Below are 20619 nucleotides of genomic sequence, written 5' to 3'. Positions count from 1 at the left end.
GGGTCAAAATCCTGGCTCTCCTTTCCTAACAGCACTGGGAGAGTCCCTGTGGTCCGATAAACCGCAGTGGGATCAAGAATATAAAGGGACAATTATGGGCACATGATATAGGCCCACATCCAGATATTTTAAAAATTGAAATGTAGTCTCTGTTGCAATGTAGCAGTCAATTTACACGCAAGTTCCCACAAACGACCAGATAATCTGCTTTCATCACATTGGCTCAGGCATAAACATTGGTCAGGCTATCTTTGTGGAGATGATATATCTGGCACAGTCAAGATGCATTCTCATAAGCCTAGATAAACTGCAGGAGATTCACACAACACAGGGTGAATTCCCTATGTTGTGCCATAGTCAAAAACAGATCTCATGATGCAGGTCCTCGAAATGTTAGAAGGAGGTCCCCTGTTATTACAGAGAACAGACGACAGGAAGCGTTTCTGCAGCAATGCATTCTCCCCACTCCCCATTGACCTACATTCCAGAAATGTAGGCCATTGCAAGCAGCCACACTGCAGAGCGAGAATATGTCCTACATTCAACACAAGAAATCGCTCAGACCCAAAAAAAACGGGAGAACATGATAGGAAGAGGGTGAACACTCACCCGCAGTGCCCAGTGCCAGTCTCCAGACGCCTGTGTCACACAGGATCCCAGAACGTAGCCAAGTCCACTGCGAGGAAAGTGGTAACAAATGTTATTAAAGCATCATTATTGCATTACTTCGCTTCTGAGGAACAGGGGAGCTGGGAGACTCACACACTGGGCAGGGGTAGCATTCCCGATGCTCCTGGGATTCTTCTCCTGGGCACTGCCCAGCAATGCCCAGTGGCTGAAGTGGTCAGTGGCTTATGCACCTGACTACATTGTCATGCACACCCACTCACCCAATACACTCTCCAACCTGACATCATGCTGTTCTATTGAACATGGGGATGGTCACATGCTTTGTAATCGGGAGGGCTGTGAATTTGGGAAGGAGGGTAGGTGGCTCAGCTCAGTGTTCGACAAGGCCTATGTCTTCATGTGGTAGGTGATCTGCACAACTTTAGTCCCTGCTTTCGGAGAAGAGGGATAATTACGGCTGTTAGAAGGGCACAGGCAAACAGGTTTCTTAACTACAATATTTAGTAAAAATGGGCTTTTGTGGTGCAGTGGTGATGCCCCTACCTCTGAGCTTGGAGGTCCAGGTTCAAGTCCCACCTACACAAGAGGTACATCATACATTCATGACCATGTGGGTTAGAAAATTTCTGTTCGGTAAATTGTCTCAAAAGCCCAAATAGTACATTCATGTCATGATCGAGCTGGGCACGTGGGTCCCACCTAGCATGGTTGACTCTTAACCTCTCTCCAACCGTGCAGAATGCTGGCTTGCTGTTGCATCTCCTCCAAACACATGGGATTGATCAAGTTCTAGAAGGTGACAACCTTCTGAAGGGACCTGTGGGGAAATGGTGACAATGTCGCTGTAGTAACCTAAGCAAATGCTCTGGGGGCATGGGTTCAAATCTCACCACAGCAGCTGCTGACATGTAAATGGAATCAAATCTGAAATTGAAAGTGGTGACCTATCGTTGTTTGTTGTAATAACCCATCTAGTTCATTAATACCCTTAAAAGTGGAGTCGCAGGTAAGCAGGGTAATGAAGAAAACATTTAGTATGCTTGCCTTTATTGCTCAGTGCGTTGAGTATCGGAGTTGGGAGGTCATGTTACGGCTGTACAGGACATTGGTTAGGGCACTTTTGAAATACTGAATGTAATTCTGGTCTCCCTGCTATATGAAGGATGTTGTGAAACTTGAGAGGGTGCAGAAAAGATTTACAAGGCTGTTTCCAGGATTGGAGGGCTTGAGCCATAGGGAGAGGCTGGGGCAATTTTCCCTGGAGCTTGGGAAGCTGAGGGATCACCCTATACAGATTTATAAAATCATAAGGAGCATGAACGGGGTGAATGTCTTCTTTCTGGGGTGGGGGAGTCCAGAACCAGAGGGTTTAAAGGTGAGAGGGGCAAGTTTTAAAAGGGGCATAAGGGGCAATTTTTTCACACAGAAGGTGATACATGTATGGAACGAGCTGCCAGAGGAAGTGGTGGAGGCTGATACAATTGCAACATTTAAAAGGCATTATATATGAATAGGAAGGGTTGAGAGGGATATGGGCCAAATGCTGGCAAATGGGATTAGATTAATTTAGGATATCTGGTCAGCATGGACAAGTTGAATCGAAGGGTCTGATTCCATGCTGTGCATCTCTATGACTTTAATACTGTTGAGGTAAGAAATTAGCAGTTCTTACGTGGTCTGGTGTACTTGTGACATCAGGCCCACAGTAACAGTTAACTGCCCCCTGAAACAGCTGAGTAAACTTCTCAGTTCAGGGGCAATTAGGGATGGCTCACAAATGTTGGTCTCACAACTGACACCCACATCCCAGGAGGGGATAAACACATCAGGGCGATGAGCAATAAACGGCCACAACTTGGGAACAAACTTTAAAAGCACAGAAACCGAGTGCTGTACCTTCCCAGCGGGATAGCAAAGTAGAAGAAGGACAGCATACAGGTTCTGGTGTCTTTGGTGAACATGTCGGCGATGATGGTGGGAGCGATCGTGGAGTAGGTGGCCTCACCAAACCCGACCAGACCTCTCGAGATGAGAAAGAGCCAGAAGTTCTGAGGAGTAAGCACATTGACGCGAAGGTAAAGCAGTGAGCATGCATTTCCTCGTATTCAAACCGAACAATGCAAGTCTCATCCTGCCTGTTCCTGGAATTTTCCCACCAGAGGGAAACCAAATCAGGGCTCCAACATCCCAGCTCTACAGTGCTACCAATGGTTAAAGCCTTTGCTCAGTTCCTCGTGGAAAGTTGGGAATATTAATCAGTGCAACCAAATAATTCACTGAAGTAATCTGGGTCGTTTTTTCGGCATTAAGGGTGTAAAATTGCAGGCTGTTGTCATTAAATAGCATTTGCTGCACAAACAACGGGAGGCAGTGGTGTGCTTTTCATGTGAATGAGAAAACTATTTGATTGACATGATATCCTTGAAGATGTATGCGCCATTTGCCTGCACTGACACTCGCTCAATAACATCCCTCATGACCAGGATCTACTTTCTCTGCAAGAACAGAGATCGAGCTCTCTCTACCAAGGCTTTGATTGAAACCAAGAGCGAGAGATAGAGGGGGGGGAGGGAGAGAGAGGGAGAGAGAGAGAGGGACAAACAGACAGAGAGAGCTTGTGTGGAGTCATTTACGGAGGTACTGCAATAATGAGACAAAGAGTGGGGTCAGGCTGGAGTTGCCCTAGGACTGCAGCGGTTCAAGGTGACATCTCATCACCGTTCCAAGGGCAATTAGGGACAGACTATAATCACTGGATTGGACAGAGAGTCTTACAGCATGGAAACAGACCTCTTGATCCATTATTTCTCCTCTCACCTTAAAAATACATCCCCTCAGCGTTAAAAGCTCCCACACTAGGGAAAAGACAATTCACATTCAACTTATCTATAACATCCGCGATTTTATAAACCTCTATAAGGGCACCCCTCAGCTTCCTACTTTCCAGTGAAAAGCATCCCAGCCTACCTAGCCTCTCCCTATAACTCTCGCATTTCATGGTCGATCTCGAAACGCTGGTGATTCAGACACATGACAGCCTCAAATCTCCAACTGGGAGAGGGCTCTCATTTCACGCTTGGGATACAGTACTCTGCGGTCGCTACGACTACAAGCAGATCTGCTCTGCGCACCCTGATTCTCTGCACTCATTCAAAACCCACCAAGCACTTGGACACCCATACTAATGTCCTTCGGTGGGTATAGATGTCTGATGACACTGCTGTGCAGAGCCTTCGGGCTCTTCGCTGCATTGAAAGTGCTAGACGAACGCAGGTTGTTGTTGTAAGGCTGAAGCTATGTTTCAATTGTTTGATGTCAATCTGAACTATATTCAGTGCTGAGCACTCTACCTCAGGCAGGTTATACTGACCTTGGAGAGGATACAGGGCTCATCAACTCGGAGAAGACCAGAGATAAAATGATTACATTGAAAGAGCAGATTGTATCGATTAAGCATGTTCCTGGAGCAGAGGGGATTAAAGGCTGGTTGCCTCAAAAACCATTTATAATAATCTAAAAGCATTCGATGTGCTTGATACTGAGAAACTGGCTACTCTGATGTTGTCTAGACGGAAGCACAAACCTAACAGTGGGGATAGGCTGTCGAGAAGGAAATCAGGAAGCAATATTTCACTTAAAATAAAATGTAGTAACTGAAACACTATCGTCTCCAACCAATCCCACCCAGACCCGATATACTTGAAATTTTTAAGACTGAGATCGATAGAGTTTTGTTAGGTTGTCGGCAGTCTAGATCAGACTATCTCCTGGAATGGCTGAACAATTGAGGGGCTGAATGGCCTCCTCTCCTTCTTCTTCTAGAAATATCTGTCATCCTCAATGGGCGTTAGCCAAGACTCTTTGGCAGAGCGAATGATTGGCACCTCCTTGAAGAGATGACAATTAACGGGCCACATCCAAACTGTCTATTCTGCCCACGTTCAGATAAAGTCACAACTTGGAAATTTTTTTTACACCAATTGGACACCGTTCTGCCAATTTCTGTGCAGCATTTGTTTTGTTCCAAAAGTTACATTCTTGGCATTTTAGGCCTAGGTTTTGAAGACTTCTAGAAAAGGCAGACTCAGTGAGTTTCAGAATTTAAATAAAACTTGAAGAAGAGTCATACTGCACTCGAAATGCTAACTCCGTTCCTCTCTCCACAGATGCTGCCAGACCTGCTGAGTTTATCCAGCCTTCTCTGTGTTTATTTCAGATTTACAGCATCTGCGGTATTTTGTGTTTATTGAGGAAGTTAGATGTTCTGTTTGCCAGAAAACCTGGGACCAGACAGAAGACACTGTAGAAAGGATGTAGGCTTTAGTTAACTAGGAAAAGAAGATGGTGACTTCTATGGGTTTTTTTGTCTGTTCATTGGTTTGGAAATCGTGCGCTGGACCAGCATTTATTGCCCATCCTGATTGCTCTGGAGCAGATGGTGGTGAGCTGCCTTCTTAGCCTGATGTGATCTATGGGATACGGGGACACCCACAGTGCAGGGGGTCCAGGATTTGGGCCCAGGACAACGAAGAGACGGCAATATATTTCCAATTCAGGATGGTAAGTGGCTTGGAGCGGAACTCTCAGGGCGTAGTGTTCCCATATGTCCGCTGCCCTTCAAGATGGAAGTGATCATGAGTTTGGAAGATGCTGTCTGAGGAGTCTAACATATTTCAGCAGTCCATTTTGTAGCTGATACACACGGCTGCCACTGGACATCAGAGATGGAGGAAGTGAACGCTGAAGGGGGTGTCAATCGAGAGAGCTCCTTTGTCCTGAATAGTATCAAATTCCTTGACAGAAACATGCAGGGTGATCAAATACAGACTGCAAATTACACTGGTCTGGTGTGGCGATAACTATCATTAGTAAAGTGATGCACACTCAAAAAGACAAGATCTGCAGAGGAAATATTAGGCGAGAGGAACTAATTGGATAGCTCCTTCAAAGAACTAGTACAGGCACGATAGGCTGAGTGGCCTCCAACCATGCTCAGTGATTCTGTGAAAACAGCCGCAAAATTAAAAGTGGTTATGAGATTCAGTCCTTATTAAAATCGTGGCAAAATCAATCAGAGGAGTTAATCCTTGCATCAGTAATGAATATTTCTCTGGTGTGTTAAAATCCCCACAGATGACGTTAACCTATAATTAGATTCATTTGCCTAGATCTGTACGTGTCAGGAACACTCTTGCTCATGTAATTTTGTACAAAGGAAGAGCTTGCAGATTAAGAGTACAGTTCGCAATCCTCTAAAGGGTATTTGTAGACGATGTGGTAGGTTTTTTTTCATTAGGATTTGCTAATGGTGGTGCAATTTTCTGATTAACTGATGACACCTTTCATGCCCATGTAGCTTTATGCAGTTTATAGAAACACACGAAACTGAAGCAGCAGCAGGAGGCCATTTGGCCCCGCAAGCCTGCCCCACCATTCAACAAGATCATGGCTGAGCCTCTACCTCAACTTCATTTTCCAACACAATGTGAAAGGATTGCCAGGCCATTGTATCAGGTAAAGTATGAGACTCTCAGGATTCGGGATTGAGTACAAGGGGCTGTCCTGAAAGGAGGTTGGACTCTGGGTGGCACGGTGGCTCAGTCACTAGCACTGCTTCCTCACAGCTCCAGGGACCCAGGTTCAATTCCAGCCTTGGGGAACTGTCTGTGTGGAATTTGCACCTTCTCCCCGTGTCTGCATGGGTTTCCTCCGGGTGCTCCAGTTTCCTCCCACAGTCCAAAGATGTGCAGGCCAGGTGGATTGGCCATGTTAAATAGTCCATGATGTTCAGGGATGTGTAGATTAAGTAGGTCATAAGGGGCTGGGTCTGGGTAGGACGTCCAGGATTGGTGTGGACTTGTTGGGCCAAAGGGCCTGTTTCCACACTGTAGGGATTCTATGACCTGTACAATCCGAGTTTGTTCAGTGAGTGGTTTCATTATGTTGGAGGCACTATGACTTCAGGCATCTTAACCCACTCAGGTTTGCCAAATTAACTTCTGGGATGGCAGGATTGACAACATGAGGTGGGAATGAGCTGGTTCGGATTGTATTCACTGCAGTTTCGAAGAATGGGGGAATCTCATAGAAACCTATAAAGTTTTACCAGGACGAGACAGGTTGGGGTGACCCTAAAGATGGGGGTATCCAGAACCCAGGCTCATAGTTTAACAACAAGGGGTAAACCTTTAAGACTGAGATAAGGAGAAATTTGTTCCCCTGGAGAATTGTAAGCCTGTGGAATTCATTGCCACAGAAAGTGTTGAAACGAAAACATTATGTGTTTTCAAGAAGGAGGTAGATATAACCCTTGTAAGGGGATCAAAGGACATGGGCATTGGAGAGTGGGATGAGGGTATTGAGTTGGATTATCAGCTATGGTCATACTGCATGGTTGAACAGATTCGAGGAAGTGAATGGCCTATGCCTACTCTTATCTTCTATGTTTCTATGGTAAAGGATGAGCAAAAGACCATTCAGCCCATTAATTCTATCCCTTTCTGAATGTATGCACTGGGGACATTTGGTTGACTAAGAGATTCTTGGGGAGATGAGGTTGCGGGTGAAAATTCTGAATGTTGCTTCTACCCTGAATTCCTGGTGATTGAAGGCCAAATGAACACCAACTGATTGGTTCCATGGAGGGTAAGACCGAGGGGGTTAACTGCAAGTCAATGAAGTGGTCATCCAGAATACGAAGGACATTCTGACAAGAGTAAAATGAAAAGCAAAATACTGCAGATGCTGGAAATCTGAAATAAAGCCAGTGCCTCAGCAGGTCTGGCAGTGTTTGTGAAGAGAGAAGCAGAGTTAACATTTCGAGTCTACATTTGTTAACATTACTCATGTCCTTTAGGGAAGGAAACTGCCATCCTTACCTGGTCTGGCCTGAATGTGACTCCAGGCCCACAGCAATGTGGTTGCCTCTGGGCAATTAGCGATGGGCAATAAATGCTGCCTGGTCAGTGATGCCCACATCCCAAGAATGGAGAAAGAGAAAATAGTCTGGCATGACTCTTCTTCAGAACTGGTTGCAAAATTGCAAAGGAGAGTCATTCTGACGAGATCTTAATTTTGTTTCTATCTCCACAGACCTGCTGAGTTTCTTCGGCACTTTCTGTTTCTATTTAAAAACGATACAACTCGCATTCATGCAGCATTTTTAACCAAAGTATAACTTTTCAAGGCTCTCAAAAGACGCATTATCAGAGAAGAATTTGACACCAAGTCACATGATAGATATTAAGGTTAGATGACCAGAATAGTAGGTCAAAGGGAATATGAGGTTTTAGCAGAAGCTAACAGGGTGGAAGAGCGGGAGAAAAGTTGAGAGGTGTAAGGAGGGAATTCCAGAGTCCTGGGACCTAAGCATTAGAAGGTACAGCTTCAACGATGCAACAATTAAAATCTGGGAATAAAGTGGAACTAGGAAATCTTAGGGAGAGTAGGGCTAGAGGAGGGCATAATTATAAGGAGGGGCAAGGCCATTGAGAGCTTCAAAGAAAAAGTATGAAAGTTACAAGCTAAGCATTAGCAAGACAGGAAGATCAGCATGCTGTGAATGGTAGCAAGTGTCACCCAATTTTCAAGATGTAAAACAAAATGTGGGAAATATAACAGCCTGGATTACCCTGTACAAACACTTGAAAGGATTAAGTTCATGGAACAGAACCCTTTCCTATGTGTTTGACTCATTCTGTTAATATTAGATACCAGGACTCAGAAACTAGATTACACGAGGTGAGCTGAAGTGCACTGTGGATTATTTAGTAATTGCCTCAGGGACCAAACAGTCTGCGCACATTAAATACCGATGGTCCAGCTGACTCTAATCAACCAGCAGCGAGAACATTGCAACGGTTCATCTTGCCAGTTTGAAAAAAATATACATTTCAGACAAAGCAAAAAAAAACCTACAATCAGCTCTGCTCCAACTTGGAGCTCCACCTGAAGGGGCAATCTGGCAAAATACCCATTGTAAGGTTTCAGGAGTAAAATGGAAATTTGAAGCTAGCATGGCAGTCGTCCAAGAAATAATGGCTTCATGACTTATTTATGACTGGGCTCATGATTTAATGTATATGCCAGATAATTAAAATAGACAAACGGTCTGAAGAGGATTCTTATTCTACTTTATGGATTTAAAATACAGGTTGGTAATTCGAGAATACTATTAGGGATGAGGAACTTCACTCACATGGATAGAGCAGAGTCAATGGGATTGGTCACCTTGCAAAAGAGAAAGGAAGGCTGAGGGAAGAGCTGATAGAGGGAAGGGGTTCGATCAGAGTCAACTGGGGAGAATTGCAGGAGGATCGAGAACACTGACGTAAGGCATCCAGCAGATGAAAAGTGTTTTTTTACGAAGTGAGTGATTAGGATCTGGAGATGACTGCCTGAGAGATTGCAGTTCTTCAGGCAGGAAGATTATTTGAAGAGAAAACATTTGCGACAAGAAGGGGAAAGGGCAGGGAATGGTGCTAGCAGGTTTGCGCTTGCAGAAAGATGAGTGGCACGGTGGCTCAGTGGTTAGCACTGCAGCCTCACAGCACCAGGGACCCAGGTTTGATTCCAGCCTCGGGCAACTGTCTGTGTGGGGTTTGCACATTCTCCCCGTGCCTGCGTGGGTTTCCTCCCACAGGCCCAGAGATGTGCAGGCTAGGTGGATTGGCCCTGCTAAATTGCCCGTAGTGTTCAGGGTTGTGTGGGTTATAGGGGGATGGGTCTGGGTAGGATGCTTCAAGGGCAGTGTGGACTTGCTGGGCCAGAGGGCCTGTTTCCACACTGTAGGGATTCTAATTCTAGAAAGCTGGCATGGGTATAATGAGCCAAATGGTCTGATTCTTTGTCCTTACCATAACCTGACGAGGAACGTTTAGGAACAACATCTCTGTTACTCCCTCTGCACTGCCACTTACAGATCGGTGATGTCGGCTACACCAGGTCATGCCAAATCCACTGTTTCAATGAGCAATCCCAAAACTCCAGAGCACCCCTGGCCTAACCTTGCTATAGCTCTCCAACACAGCACACAATGCAATAGGTTTCTGCTTCTTCCAATAATGTTTTCAGTCTCAATGTTCACTCTCTACGGAAGGTAGCACCTCTTGCCCAGCTCCCCTTCAACCCCTTCCCAATACTCGGAGTTGGGGTTTTCACTTGTCCACTCACCAGCCCACTGATTGACTGCCATCTCTCTAACAAACAAGAACATCGCTGACCGCTGAACACAGAAGCCTCTGACTCAATGTCCCATCAGCATAACGGTCAGCAAGCCTACTTGAGTACCAGAGAATAGAATCATAGAATCCCTACAAAGTGGAAAGAGGCCATTCAGCCTATCGTGTCTGCGATGACCTTCCAAAGAGTGCGGTCATTGCTGAGTCAGCCCTTTGTACTGTGGGCCTGTGTGCTCACAGACAACTGGAATCTTTCAACTTCCTGTGCCACTCATCTAACTGAGCTACCAACCTTTGGGACTATCTTCCCCAGAGAATAGCAGAGGCTGGATCACTGAATAAACTTAGGACTAAGCTCAACTTTTGATTGATGGGGGAGTCTAAGGTAATGGGAAGGGCAGGCAGGAAAGTGGACTCCATGCCCAGCCGTATCTTATTGAGTGGTAGAGCAGGCTTGAGGCACAGAGTCGTGTGCGTCCTCCCCTGATAATTGGAAAAGAGCTTCTTGTCAGATCTCTTTGCTTCTTCTCTTCATACGAGGCTCAGACCCACCTCTGAATCTCATGTTTTATGGGTTCACATCCCACTCCAAAAACTCCACCACGACATTTGACTTCTGTTTCAGTGTAGTGCCAAAACCAGCATCTGGTCACCATTGTTTCAGAGATAGTAGGAACTGCCGATGCTGGAGAATCTGAGATAACAAGGTGTAGAGCTGGATGAACACAGCAGGCCAAGTAGCATCAGAGGAGCAGGAAAGCTGACGTTTTGGGCCTAGACCCTTCTTCAGAAACAGAAGAAGATTTTCTGAAGAAGGGTCTCGGCCCGAAACATTAGCTTTCCTGCTCCTCTAATGCTGTGTGGCCTGCCGTGGTCATCCAGCTCTACACCTTGTTATCTCTAGTCACTATTGCATTGCATTGCTGTTTGTGGGAGCCTTCTCTGCACAGTTTGGCAACACTGTTCCCAAGCATTACAATAACTGCATTCCAAAACTACATCTTTGGCTGTAGAATGTTTTGTGACCCATGAGAGACGCTAAACAATTGCAATTCGTTCTTGACAATGTTGTTATCCAGAGTAACGTTAGATTCGATTTAATCCCTTCTCTGTAGCTTGAGGGCGAAACTTAACTATACTTAATTATAGTTCTAACGTGCGCAGATTGTCATGGTGTCTCCTGGAAGTAAAAATGAATCTCTCAGACTCTGCTATGAGTGAAACCAGGGAAGCAACTGTAAGGAAAACAAGGAAAGTACTGAGACGGGAAAGTAAATACGGTTTGACTAACAGTCAAGGTCCAGATGGTAACTGTTCACATGAGGAGGAGGGATATCGCAATGATGCACATGTTGGCTAACCAGTGGGTGATAACGCTTGGGAAGGTGGGAGTGGAAGAGCATAGGAGGAAACTTTTTGTAACGTGTTGGACCAGAGTTACAAGCTCAGTACGGAATCTAAGAACAGGCCCATTATTCCCACTTGACCGTCCAATATATCAGCCGCATTTACCTGCTGTCATTCCTCCTGACACTCCTTGTTCAAGCTTGTGATTGCGGGTGAGGGTGAGGGACGATAGGGAACCAGGGTCCTTCATTCTAACCCCCAATTTAGAGACCATTGCACAGTGCTGTTCCAATGGGAAGACGTTAGCAACAGTGGTAAAGCCAATTCTGTGGATTCAAATCCCAATACAGCAACTGGAAGGATTAGATTTGATTCATAAACATGGAACTTAAAGTTAAACTCAATCATCTGACCATGGGGACAGGAGTAGGCTATTCAGCTTCATTGAGCCCGCCCCCCAGTTCGATTCAATCATGACTAATGAGCACTTATTTTTTTATTAGATTCCCTACAATGTGGAAACAGGCCCTTCAGCCCAACAAGTCCACACCGCCCCTTGGAGCATCCCACCCAGACCCATCCCCCTATAACCCACACACCCCTGCATACTACGGGCAATTTAGCATGGCCAATCCACCTAGCCTGCACATCTTTGGACTGTGGGAGGAAACCGGAGCGCCCGGAGGAAACCCACGCAGACACGGTGAGAATGTGCAAACTCCACACAGCTGGTCGCCCGAGGCTGGAATCAAACCCAAGTCCTTGGTGCTGTGAGGCTGCAGTGCACACCCCATCCCTGTAATCCTGTGTGCTACAGGTAACCAGGAATCTACCGATTCCCACCTTAAGCATGTTCAAAGACTGAGCTTCCACAACCTTCTGTGGCAGAGAATTCCAGAGATTCATAACTTGCTGAGTAAAATAATTTCTCATCATCTCCCAGACCTAACTGGCAACTCTCTTATTTTTAAATTGTGACCCTCTGGTTTTAACCTCCTCAGTCAGGGGAAACATCTTACGGCAAATACCCTCTCTATCCCTTAAAGTATTTGGCAACAGTCGATGACCTCTCAGACGTCAATAGGCGAGAGAATGTAGGTCCAGTCTGCCTGATCATAGAACAGTCCTGACAGCTATAACTTAATCAAAAACAAAAAGTTGTTGGAAAAGCTCAGCAGGTCTGGCAACATCTGTGAAGGGAAAAACAGAGTTAATGCTTCGGGTTCGGTGACGCTTCCTCAGAACTGCTCTTTTCCAGCGACTTTGTTTTTGTTCCTGATTTACGGCGTCCGCAGTTCTTTCGGTTTTTATTAACCATCACTTAATGTTGTAAAATACCCATCTGGTTCACGGAAGTCCTTTATAGGGGCACGCTTTCCTGATCTGGCCTGGCCTATCTGTGACTCCAGACCAACAGCAATATGATCGAGCGTTAACCGCCCTCTGAAACAGGCGAGCACTCAATTCAAGGGCAGTTTGGGATGGGGAACAAATACCAGCCTTGTCAGTGATATCCACATCCCACGAGGGAGTGAAGATAAAGCCCTCATTTGGCTTGGCAGCTAAATTAAATCATGGGTCTCCCGATTAGAACTGTAAACGCCCTCAAACCGCAAAACAGAACAGAAAACGATCAAATGGAAACAGAGGCTGACTCCAGTGTTGCGACCCTTAGGGAATGAGTGTCTCTTTTTCTGCAGGGGGATGTTATTAATGACTATTCTGGGTTGTTCTGGGTGGGCTTTTATTGTGAGGGGCGGGGCTCATCGCTCACTGCTTTTTTCACGATTCAAACACAACATTCCTCTGAAGTAGGGAGAGCTTGTTGATGTCTGAAAAGAATTTCAAAGTTCAGGCTGCTGTGCCCTTTCTCTTTCATGAAAATCAAAAGGGAGACAGGGATTTTCTGATATTGAGACTGATAGCTTAATCCTTCAGCCCCTCCTCTCCTCCATCACTGCCCCCCCCCCACCTAATGTTCTACTTGATCATTCCATTTCCTGTGCAATTAGTTCACCCATTTCAAGCCGAGGCAATTGTCACCAGGTTGCCAACAGAAACAACCCCTCCCTCCTCATTTTTGTGGTTTGGTTGAAAAATGATTGGCAACAGCTTGTGGCTTTCTTCAAAAGCTCACAGATCGATGCGGGGGAAGAAAGTAAACGCTCTTTTTGAAAGCAGGGAATTTGCAAAAGATTTGCGGTTCTCCCCGTGCTCAGGGTGAGTTCTGTGGGCTGAGGGCTGATCTTTCCAGAGGTGAGGAAGCCTGCCATTTCAAGGCCCTGGCCTTGCGCCTCAATCTCCCGCATGGCCCACGCAAAGCGATTTGACGCTTTTTTTTGTTTCACTTCCCATCAAAGTGCCTGAGGCTACAGAAGGTAAGGGGGCTCACATTGACCAGTGGCATGTACTTCAAAATGGAGGCCCAGTCCAACCAGTGCATTCGCTTCTGGAGTTTCTGGCATTTTATATTCATGTATCCAGAATTAAGGAGTCCCAATTCATGTCACAGGAGATAAAGGGAACTGCAGATGATGGAGAATCCAAGATAACAAAGTGTGAAGCTGGATGAACACAGCAGGCCAAGCAGCATCTCAGGAGCACAAAAGTTGACGTTTTGCGCCTAGACCCTTCATCAGCGAGCTCTCTGATGAAGGGTCTAGGCCTGAAATGTCAGCTTTTGTGCTCCTGAGATGCTGCTTGGCCTGCTGTGTTCATCCAGCTTCACACTTTGTTATCATGTCACAGCATCCTGATTTCACAACTAAAACCGAGCTGACCTCTGAATCAGGAATGGGCTGGACCCTGATGTAGGCCCCTCTCAAAATGGAGCTGGTAGCATCACTTGTGATTTCTCTTTAGGCCTTTCCCACCCCATTCAAGGTGAATTTAGATGGAACCTCAAACTTGCATGATGCACTGACCGTTGTTACATAGTTAAACACAACACCTATTCTGTGAAGTTTTTACGACAGAAACAGCTACCTCTGCTTGAGCTGTTAAACATGGGTCCTTCATGATCTCTCACGAGCACACCTGTTCTGCTTGTACCAATGCGTACAACAGCCTCAAAGTGGACAAAATTCACTGTGCAATTTTCAGTTAGCCACAATTCGCACAGCAACATTCGACAAATCTCAATGGAATGAATGGAAACTTTATCCCCAGGAATGATGGCTGGTACACCAGCAAGCAATGGCTTTATTTACCAATGTCTAATCTGAACGACTGTGACTTGATTTCTTTTTTAAAAACTTATTTGTGGGATGTGGTGGTCGCTGGCTGGGCCAGCATTTGTTGCCTGTCCCTAGTTGCCCGAGAGAGGGTGATGGTGAGCTGCCTTCTTGAACAGCTGCTGTCCATATGCTGTGGGTTGACCCACAATGCCCTAAGGGAGAGAATTCCTGGAGTTTGATCCAGTAGCACTGAAGGAACAGTGATATATTTCCAAGTGAGGATGGTGAGTGGTTTGGAGGGAAAATTGCAGGTGGTAGTGTGCATTGTATCTGCTGCCCTTGTCCTTCATGATGGAAGTGGTCGTGGGTTTGGAAGGTGCTGTCTGAGGTGAACTCTTTGGTGAGTTTCTGCAGTGCATCTTGGAGATAGTACATACTGCTGCGACTGAGCGTCAGTGGTGTACGGAGTGGATGTTTGTGGATGTCGTGGTAAACAAGTGCGCTGCTTTGTCCTGGATGGTGTCAGCCTTCTTGAGTGTTGTTGGGGCCGCAGTCCTCCAAGGCGAGTGGGGAGTATTCCATCATGCTCCTAACTTGTGCCTTGTAGATGACGACAGGCTTTGAGGAATCAGAAGGTGAGTTATTTGCTGCAGTATTCCTAGCCTCTGACCTAGCCCCAGACCCAGAGGCCAAGGAGGCAACACCTTTGCGAGAAGAGTGACTGGGGCGTGGACGAGGCCAGGGGGAACAGGAAATGCAATGACCAGCTCTGCTGTTAGTGAAGCCCTGTCCATCCCTCCCAACGTGGTGGCCTGTCCTTTCAGGGGGAGAGGGGACAAGCATGCCTCTGTAACTCACCGGCTTAGTGATGAAGGAGCTGATCAGGGTGACTGCTGACCAGAAAAATATCCCACAGCTCAGAATGAACTTCCTGTTGAAGCGGTCACCAAGAAAACCAAAGATAGGGGTGGCCACCATGAAGCTGCAGATGAAAACTAGGGAGAGAGAGAAAATCAGCAAATTAGTTATAGAGTTTTTCATCGGGGAATACCATTTATATACACACTCTCTGAACTTCACATCGGTTTCCAGTCAGCATGGAGCGCTGATATTATATCAAATGTCTTGCAATTTTGACATGGATGTCACCATTAGGTCTTGACCTCTAAAATTTGACCACTGGCTAGATTTATTTTGCTTCTGCCGCCCCCACCCCCCACCATGAAACTCATTACATCATCACTAAACTGGGGCCTCAGCAGGCTGGGAGAGATCCCACAATTTTCCCTGGTGTCCGTTTTTATAACCGTCAGACAAATTATGTCCTGGGTGCCTCAGTTACAATACAACATCCCAAAGATCCGAATCACCTCTGACAGCCTCCTCAGTGCTACCCCGAGATTTTGCACTCGAGTCAGCAACTGTAGGACTCAAACCTACAACCTTCAAGTTCAGAGGTGGATACGCTACCCACTGAGATAAAGGTGATATCCACAGACCACACTCATTTCATGTATACATTAGGAGTAGACTTGGGGCCATTCTCACTATCCAGCAATTTACGCACCTGTTCACTTTTTCCTTTAATATTCATTCATGGGATATGGACGATAGTGACCAAACTAACATTTGTCACCCAAAGGGCTGTTGTGAGTAACCACCTTGCTGTGAGCCTGGATTCACATGGAGACCAGACTGAGTCAGAATGACAAATTTCCTTTAGATGGGTTTTAAACGACAATTGATATCAGTCGATGATTTCGAATTCAAATGTGTGTCATTATAGTTTTGCGAATGAGTGAGAATAAATGAGTGTTTATGATTGTGAGTGTGTTAATGTGATGACATGAGTATGGGTGAGTGTGTGGGAGTGTTTGTATGTGACAGTCTGTGTATGTGAGGACATGAGTGTAAATGAGCATTTATGAGCGTATGGGAGTGAGTTTATGAATGTGTGTTTATGAGTGTGTGGGAGGGTGTAGGAGTGAATGAGAGAGTCCGTGAGTATCTGTGAGTATTCCAGTGTGTGTGAGTATTTATAGTTGTGTGAGAGTGTGGAGCAGTCTGTGTGGCTGTGTAGGGGTGTGTCTATATTTATGAGTGTGTGAGAGAGTTTGGAAGTGTGTGAGTGTTTGAGTGTGAGACAGTGTGTATGAGTGTGTGAGAATGTTTGAGTGTGTATGAATGCGTGTAAGAGAGTGGAAGTGTGTGTGTGTGTTTCTGAGTGTGAGGGAGTGTATGTGCGAGTGTGTGTATGAGTGTGGGGGACTATTTATGGAATGGTGTGTGGGTTTGAATGAGTGTGTATAACTGCGTGAAAGTGCATGGTTTATCTATTAGTTACAGCGTATGAATGAAAAGTCCTCAGGTCACAGCCAGACATTAAAATAGTTTAAAAGCTCGCTGTATAGAGATTTAAATTCTGATTCCGCTCTCAAATGATGTTTCTTCATAAGAGATCAATGTTGTTTTCTTTTCGTTCACAATACAATTTACAAAAGCTATTACAGGTTCCTGTTGGGTTGTGGTGAAGTAAATCTGAGGATAACAGTATGGCTCTAACAGGGGGAGAGCCCAGTTTGACATCCCTGGCTGAGTGTCATCCAGCCAAAAAGAGCCTCTAAAAATAGAACAGACTCCAGTCCCTGATCTCCATGAGGGCACTATGTAATGAGTGTGTTTCAAAAAAGCGACACATCTCATTTATAATGCTGGAAAACAGCATCCAGATCCTGACCTGACTGCAGTTCCCTGATGTGTAACTGCCTTGGAACCACAAGAAGCATACCATCTCCTATAATAGAGAGATGCACAGTTTCATAATGTAGACCACCACCCCAGCGCAGCACTGAGGGAGCAGCTCCCTTTAAACTGCCACTCTCCCCAATACAGTCTCCCTTCTGGCTTCATCATTTTGTTGACATAATGAGAGAGAAAGGGCTTTCCTTGATATTGTCACTTTCCTGATCTCAGGATGACCCAGTGAAGATCTCTGACAAAGTCGCACTGCTGTGACATAGATAACATCCCAGCATAGATGTGCACAGCAAGCTCCCATAAACAGCTACGAGATAAGCTCATCTGTTTTATCCAGCGCTGTTGGGCGAGAGATAAAGACTGCCATTTGTGTTCATGTCACACCCTCACTCCTCTGAGAGGATGGGTCTGGCCTCGGTTTAGTTTCATTTCCGAAAGGAGGAGTCCTCCCACAGTGCAGCACCTCCTCAGTACTGCACCCGAGCATATGCCCAACTGTCTGCATTGACACTTGAAACCAAAGTTCTTGTTTGACACAAATTGTATCAATCCAAAGTCAACTTGTCAAATATTTTGAGAAAAAGGGTGTGTTGGAAGGAGCCGGACTGCAACATTCTCACAAATAGCTCTAACACCAACATAAAGACAATTTTGCTGAATACACTTTGCTGATCGGAAGTGTCTGTCCATAGAGGAAGAGGCCATTCTGCCCGTTGTTTGGTTGTTCTATTTTTACTGCCTCTGCTCCATTGTAATCAATACCCTGACCGGACAACATTCTCTATTTGACCCCAGCTTTGAGAGGTGGGTGTGAGAGGGCAGGGAGAGACAATGGTGTTGCAGATTCCCTTTCTGCGAAACCATTTTATTGGACAATACTCCAAATGGCCTGGCTGTGACTATCATGTTATGACCTTTCCAACTGTCTGGACTGCACAACCAGAAGAGACAGTTTCACCCTCTCTCCCCAGTCAAATGTATCGGTGTCAGAGGTTAGACAATCATTTAGACATTGAGATCATCCATGAATCAATATTCAAGAGGATGCAAGCAAAACATTGGGAGATTTACGGGGGCTAATGCCTTTATCTAACTCCATCCCCATTGAATGGTGATTCATTGGGGAGTGTAGATATAGAAAAGAGATCTGGGTGTTCTTGTACACCATTCAACGAATGGAGACAGGCAGGTGTAGCATGCAGTCAGGGAGAAAATGGTATCTTGTCTTGCGTTGCAAGAAAATTTGTGTTCAGAATTAGAACTGTCCCATGGTAGTATTGCAGGAACAAAAACAGAAATTGCTGGCAAAACTCAGCAGACATGGCAGCATCTGTGGGAATAAAGCAGAGTTGATGTTTCAAGTTCAGTGGCTCTTCATCAGAATCATCAAAAGGTGAAGGGTCACTGGACCTGAAATGTTAACTTTGTTTTCTCGCCCCAGATGCTGCCAGACCTGCTGAGTTTCACCAGCTTTTTCGGTTGTTTCAGCTTTCCAGCATCTGGTTTATTGCAGTTATACAGGGCTTTGGTGAGACCATACTTGGGAGCTTTGTGTGCAGTTTTGGAGTCCCTACCTCAGAGAGAATATACTTGACATAGAGGGAGTGCAGTGGAGGTTCACTAGATAATGCGGGGGATTGCAGGACTGTCATATGTGAAGATACTAGCTTGATTGAGCCTGTATTCACTAGAGTTTAGAAAGAATGAGAGGGGATCTGATTGAAACATATAAAGTTCTTCAGAGTTAGGCTAAATACAGAGAAAATGTTTCCCCTGGTTGGGGAGTTGCAAACCAAGGGTGAAAGTTTCATGATAGAGGGTAGACCACTTAGGACTGAGATAAAGAAACATTTCTTCACTCAGAAGATGGTGAACCTGTGGAATTCTCTCCCACAGAAGTCTGTAGATAGCAGGTCACTGAATATATTCAAAAAAGAGATAGATATACTTCTAGATTGTAAACACATTAAGGGGCAAGAGAAAAAAGTGAGGATATTGCACTGAGATACAGAATGAGCCATGATCATGTCGAATGATGGAAGAGGCCCAATGGGCCAAATAGCCTATGCCTGCTCCTATTTTCCTACGTGTACCCAGTATAGAAAATGACACAGCCTTGCCCACTCAGTGAAAGGGTCACAACTGTTTAAGGGCAATAGTATCGGACAACATGCCTATTGAACCCAGGGTCGAAGTCTCGGATGAAACGAGAAGCCAGTTTGGAGGGGATTGCACGGGAATTCCACATAACGTGTTCGGCAGAGGTTGAGGGAATCTTGATAAGCAAGAGAGTCACAGGTATCAGGAACGTAGAGTAGCCAAATTAGTCATGACCTGACTGAATGGCCGAGCAGGTTTAGGGGGCTGAATGGCCTACTTCTGCTTCTAATTCCATGTGTTTATATTGATCTTAGCTAAATGGCTGCCTTTAAGTAGAACCTGAAACCTCCAACATCATAAGTTACCTGCAGGTGCTGAGGCTCATTGTTATGTAAAGCCAACAATGCTACATTCCAAAGTAAAGTGAACAAGCAGTAATTGGGATGATGGATTAGGAAACATGTACGTGGTGCATAGAACATAGTACGTGCTGGTTTGATTCTGGTCTATTTGTGAGTGACAGCCTTGACCCATTACCCATTTTATTATTCCACATACATAACTGGAAGAGAGTTGAAGGGGAGATCTGTTATAGCCCGATAAAGACGGCTCTCTTTAAATACATCAGTGAAACGATCAGATCCTGCTCCCGAGGTATAATGGGGCAGCGGTGTCGGTGGAAAACAGGAAGCACACTCTGTAACTTTCGCCGAGGTTTCCTTCCTGTGTTTACTTTTTGTGGCATTCCAGAACAATTTACAGGAAGGTAACAAAAGATTAATGGCTGACACCACTGAATAAAGTCTGGCTGTTTTGATGTCTCCATCCATTTGCTGTGACATCTAATAACAATCAAAATGTGAGTGACATCTCATTGTGACCAATTCAACCTCTGTCAATGAGGTCACCCAAAAACTAGGGCTCATCAATCAGTGTGTATGTGTGTGAGCACACACATTGTGTGTGTCCGTGTGTGTGCCCGCATATGTGTGCGTGTGTCTGTGTGTGTGCGTGCATGTGCATATGCATGTGTGTGTGTGCGCGCGCATGTCTGTGTATATGTGCGTGCATTTGTGCGTGTCTATGTGTATGTCTGTGTATGTGTGCATGTTTGTGCGTGAGTGTATGTGTGTCTGTGTATATGTATGGTGTATGTATGTGTGCGTATTTGCATGTGTGTATATGTGTGTGTGTTATGTGTGGTGTATGTATGCGTGTGTGTATGTGTGTGCATATGTGTTTATGTGTATATGTGTGTGAGTGTGTGTGTGTGCCTGAGGCAGGGGCAGGCTGTTTCTGTCTTACCCATGGAAAATTAGATGGAAAGGTGATCTAATAGTGATACCAGGCTGAGAGACTGGAGAAGCTGGGCTTGTTCCCCGTACAGCAGATAGAGAGATTAATCAAAGTGTTGATAATGACGAGGAGTT

The 20619-nt window shown here is 45.4% G+C and overlaps 1 protein-coding gene across 1 annotated transcript in view; it reads right to left on the bottom strand.

Annotated features, from left to right (window-relative positions):
- The window catches only part of LOC125464694 (sphingosine-1-phosphate transporter SPNS2-like), a 96002-nt gene that overhangs the window by 29398 nt on the left and 45985 nt on the right, over nt 1-20619 (bottom strand). The window contains exons 3-5 of the mRNA XM_048557396.2: nt 15191-15327; nt 2527-2678; nt 610-676 (exon numbers count right to left, since the gene is read on the bottom strand). Of these exons, the coding sequence (XP_048413353.2) occupies nt 610-676; nt 2527-2678; nt 15191-15327 (356 nt within the window). The remainder of the gene's footprint in view (nt 1-609; nt 677-2526; nt 2679-15190; nt 15328-20619) is intronic.

Source organism: Stegostoma tigrinum, chromosome 27 (assembly GCF_030684315.1).
Source record: "Stegostoma tigrinum isolate sSteTig4 chromosome 27, sSteTig4.hap1, whole genome shotgun sequence".
Classification (NCBI taxonomy): Eukaryota; Metazoa; Chordata; class Chondrichthyes; order Orectolobiformes; family Stegostomatidae; genus Stegostoma; species Stegostoma tigrinum.
This window is presented reverse-complemented; position numbering and strand designations above follow the sequence as displayed.